The sequence below is a fragment of the Anarrhichthys ocellatus genome, unplaced genomic scaffold (genome assembly GCF_004355925.1).
Source record: "Anarrhichthys ocellatus isolate YVR2014 unplaced genomic scaffold, GSC_Weel_1.0 scaffold4635, whole genome shotgun sequence".
Classification (NCBI taxonomy): domain Eukaryota; kingdom Metazoa; phylum Chordata; class Actinopteri; order Perciformes; family Anarhichadidae; genus Anarrhichthys; species Anarrhichthys ocellatus.
In genome coordinates, this window is record NW_022284609.1 from 1 (window position 1) to 4,210 (window position 4,210).

Below are 4,210 nucleotides of genomic sequence, written 5' to 3' on the forward strand. Positions count from 1 at the left end.
CTCCTCCTCCTCCTTGTTATCCTTCTTCTCCTCCTTGTTCTCCTCATCCTCCATCTTCTTGTTCTCATCCTCTTCCTTCATCTTCTTGTTCTCCTCCTTCTCCTCGTTCTCATCCTCCTCCTCGTTGTTCTCCTTCATCTTCTTGTTCTTCTCCTCCTTCATCTTCTTGTTCTCCTCCTCCTTCTTGTTCTCCTCCACCTTCTTGTTCTTCTCCTCCATCTTTTTGTTCTTCTCCTTCTTCTCCTCCATCTTTTTGTTCTTCTCCTCCTCCTCCTTCTTGTTCTCCTCCTCCTCCTCCTTCTTGTTCTTCTCCCCCTTCTTCTCCTCCATCTTCTTGTTCTCCTCCTCCTTCTTCTTGTTCTTCTCATCCTCCTTCTCCTAGTTCTTCTCCTCCTTCTTGTTCTTCTCCTCCTTCTTCTCCTCCATCTTCTTGTTCTTCTCCTCCTCCTTCTTCTTCTCCTCCATCTTCTTGTTCTTCTCCTCCTCCTTCTTCAGGCGTATTCGGGTCACTCTGGAAGTTGCTCCCAGCTCAGAGTGATCTTCTCCTTCTACGCCTCCTCCATCGTCCCGGCTCTGGACGCTGTGGACAAAGTGTCCGACGCCATCATTTCCAAACTGCTGCCGTTCGTTCAGAAGGTAACGGAATGTAACGACGTTTCTTCTTCTTCTTCTTTCTGAAACGTTTCACATATGAAGTTCTGGTATCAGAGTCCTCCTCATCCCTTCAGGGTCTGAAGTCGTCTCTGACGGACTACAAAGCCGCCACCCTCATGATCGTGTGCCAGCTGGCGGTGAAGGTGGTGATGGAGGCGAGTCTGGTCGACACGCTCGCCGCCCACGTCAGCAAGTCTCTGCTCAGGGAGCCCGTGTTGGCCAAGGAGGGTCTGGGCTGCCTCGTGGTGCTGCTGCAGAACCAGAAGGAGGGCTCTGCCGGGCCCAGGTAGGACCGGGAATCAGCGTCGCACCTGGTCTGAGGGCGTGGCCTCGTCTCAGTTAATCATCGTCTTCTGTTTTGTCCCTCAGAGCCTTCGAGCGTCTGAGCTCCATGCCGGCGCTGGTCTCCACGCTGCAGGTCATGGCGGCTTCTCACGACGTCGGCCCTCTGCTGCGCTACCTGCTGCCTCACCTGGTCCACGCCGGGTTCACCTGCGGCTCAGGTGAGACGCAGACGGACCAGCTCGCCGTGTTGGAATCCGTCCTGCAGTCCGTCCCTCTGACCGGCGGCCTGGACCGAACCGTGGCTCGGTAAACACACCTTCACCTTCGCTCAAGATAAGATAGAAGTCTGTTCATCCAGTGGGGAGTTGTTGGGAGGAGAGGAGAGGCTGGAACATGTGAATAGTTTAATATATAGAACTATAAGATGATAATTGACTATAAGAATGATTGATGTCATCATAACTGTGTTATTCTGCACTAAAGACGTGTTCTAGTTCTCTCTACTTCTAGTCATGAAGATTCTGTTTCCTTAGAGGAGCAAGACTTTTATTTTGAAAATCAGGACCACAGAGAGAAAAATGTGACGGGAGCGAAACCTGAACCTACTTTAGTGTTCAGAGGGTTGACAGTGAGGATCATAGAAACAATTATAATAATACGGTTTTCTTTTCCTCCGTCTGTTCTTCTTCACGTCGCTGCTGTTCAGTAAAACCACAACAAACAGGAAGTCTTCATCTCAGGTGTTTGTGTTGCAGGTTGATGCTGGACGAGTATCTGAGTCAGACTGAACACTCTGCTGAGGACATGTCGGCCCTCGACCGCCGGCTCCTTCCTCTGGTTCGCCTGTTCGAGTCCAGGTGAGTCCGCCTGCTGCTGTACCTGGTGGTCTTCATTTATTAGTGTTTTACCGTTTAATCTTTAACCAGATTAAGAGAACGTTGTTATTATAAACTAATAGTTTGGTCTGTTGCTATCAGTCCCAGCTGGACATCATTTCTATTTACTTATTTAAATATAAAATACATCAGTCCATCTTGAGGAACACTGTGTTAGCATTGGCTCTGTGTTAGCATTGGCTCTGTGTTAGCATTGGCTCTGAGTTAGCATTAGCTCTGTGTTAGCATTAGCTCTGAGTTAGCATTAGCTCTGAATTAGCGTTAGCTCTGTGTTAGCGTTAGCTCTGTGTTAGCGTTAGCTCTGTGTTTGTCCTCCCTCAGATACTGTGCAGCTCTGGACGGCGTCCTCGCAGCTCACGTTACCGACCTCAGCAGCAGCGAGCAGAAACATCTCTACCACCAGTTCCTCTCTTTGTCCATGAGCAGCGGGAAGTACCAGGTACACACAGTATTGTGTTGTTGGTACTTAAGAAGTATTTGTCTGCTAACTTATGATGTTCATGTTCTTAATGAATCCTTCCTGTGTTTAGATAATGGGCGACTCTGACACGTCGCTGCTCCTCAGTCTGAAACACCCGCAGCCTTCAGTCAGAGTGACGGCGGTGGATCACCTGATGGACGTCATCACCTCCGCACAGGTACGGCAGACAGTGCAGGTGAAGTCAGAATCACTGGAGACGGACTGGTTCTCTCTGCTACTTCTTAGATATTCATTCTTCTGTGGAACTACTTCAGAATAATGTCCTCGTCTACAAACACACTTCTGGTGTTCCTCAAGGCTCCAAACTGGGCCCCGTTGTTTTCTGATTATTAAAAACATCATGTACAGTATAATAAAGATACACACTGCAGGTATAAATACACACTGTAGGTATAAATACACACTGTAGGTATAAATGCACACTGCAGGTGTAAACACACACTGTAGGTATAAATACACACTGCAGGTGTAAATACACACTGCAGGTATAAATAACCACAAATGCATCTCATGTTTCTCCTCAGCAGCAGAGTTTGGACGAAGTCTTCCTGAAAGACGCCGTCATGGACCGACTGAAGGACGACGTGCCGGAGGTCGTGTCCGCCGCTCTCAAAGTCCTAGAGGTCAGTGTGACGGTGGGGGACAGGTGTGACGGTGGGGGACAGGTGTGTGAGGGTGGGGGACAGGTGTGTGACGGTGGGGGACAGGTGTGGTGGATGAGTGAAGGCTTCAGCGGCGCTCCCTATCGGTCAAACAGCACAGTGTTGTTTTATAGGATCAGCTGATGGTTGTTGTGTTCAGGTGCTGTTGGACGTGTTGGACCCCGAGGACACCGTGTCGTCTTTACTGTCTCTGCTGCACAGAGGCGATCTGTCGGTGGCTCAGCGCTGGTCAGTGAACTACACACACATCCATAACATGAATGTAATCTAACTAAATAATGTCACGTCATAATGACATCATCATATCCGTTATTGCTGACTGTCCTGTAAACGATGCCTTCTGGTGTCGTCAGTAACTCTGAACTCCGTGTCGTCTCCTGCAGGCTGCCGGTTCTGACGGAGGCGGTGCGTTTACTGTCCGACCCCCGGCTGGGAAAAGGGGACACGGAGCTGCTGCAGAAGACGGGCTGGAGGCTGCTGCCCTTCCTGGTGATCACCTCCTCCTCAGAGCTCCGCTTGGCCTCCTGCGTTGCCCGGAGCTCCGTCGTCCTCCGACACCCGCTCACCCTGAACTGGGCTCAAGGTGATGGATCAACTTTAAATGTCTTTAACTGTCTCGTCAGGTTCATGCAAACAGTGTTATTAAGAAACATTTATAATATAAATACCGGAACATAAGATTCTCCTTAGCTTAGCTTAGCATAAAGATCAGAACCAGCTAGCCTGGCTCTGTCCAGAGGTAACTATTGAAATAAACAGCACCTTTCATACAAACATGCAGCTCAACGTGCTTCAGAAAAAATAAGAAATAAACAACAACAATCAGTAAAATATAACTTTTAAATACAGAGAACCTTGTTGTTCTAATGTCAACACATCAACACATAAGAACATCAGAAGAAGAGAAGTGGAGGAGCTCAGTGATCTAATGTGAAATGAAATGTCTGACGGAGAAACTCAGAGCTTCATAGAGGACTTTACTGTGACCAACACGCTCTGTCTCCTTTCATCTGTGGGAGGAGGTTTTCCTGGTGGTTCTGAGTCTTTAGACCATGTGGTTTCATGTGGTCTCATGTGGTCTCTTGCAGTCCCTTGTGGTTTCATGTGGTTTCATGTGGTCTCTTGTGGTTTCATGTGGTCTCTTGTGGTCTCATGTGGTCTGTCGTGGTTTCATGTGGTCTCATGTGGTCTCTTTCGTTCTCATGTGGTCTCTTTCGTTCTCATGTGGTCTC

The 4,210-nt window shown here is 48.6% G+C and overlaps 1 protein-coding gene across 1 annotated transcript; it reads left to right on the top strand.

Moving 5' to 3' along the window:
- Positions 1–476: 476 nt before the first annotated feature.
- On the top strand, positions 477–4,177 carry LOC116379581 (HEAT repeat-containing protein 1-like). The gene is made up of 9 exons (XM_031841538.1): positions 477–636; positions 729–940; positions 1,024–1,245; positions 1,695–1,796; positions 2,157–2,274; positions 2,366–2,473; positions 2,841–2,939; positions 3,118–3,206; positions 3,362–4,177. The coding sequence occupies exons 2-9, from the start codon at positions 771–773 to the stop codon at positions 3,654–3,656; spliced, it is 1,203 nt and encodes a 400-aa protein (XP_031697398.1). The 5' UTR covers positions 477–636; positions 729–770; the 3' UTR covers positions 3,657–4,177.
- Positions 4,178–4,210: the final 33 nt, after the last annotated feature.

Coding starts and splice junctions, on each gene's coding strand:
- LOC116379581 (XM_031841538.1), top strand. CDS start 771: ATGATCGTGTGCCAGCTGGCGGTGAAGGTGGTGATGGAGGCGAGTCTG. Junction 1,797..2,156: donor GTTCGCCTGTTCGAGTCCAG/GTGAGTCCGCCT, acceptor GTCCTCCCTCAG/ATACTGTGCAGCTCTGGACG. Junction 3,207..3,361: donor CTGTCGGTGGCTCAGCGCTG/GTCAGTGAACTA, acceptor CGTCTCCTGCAG/GCTGCCGGTTCTGACGGAGG.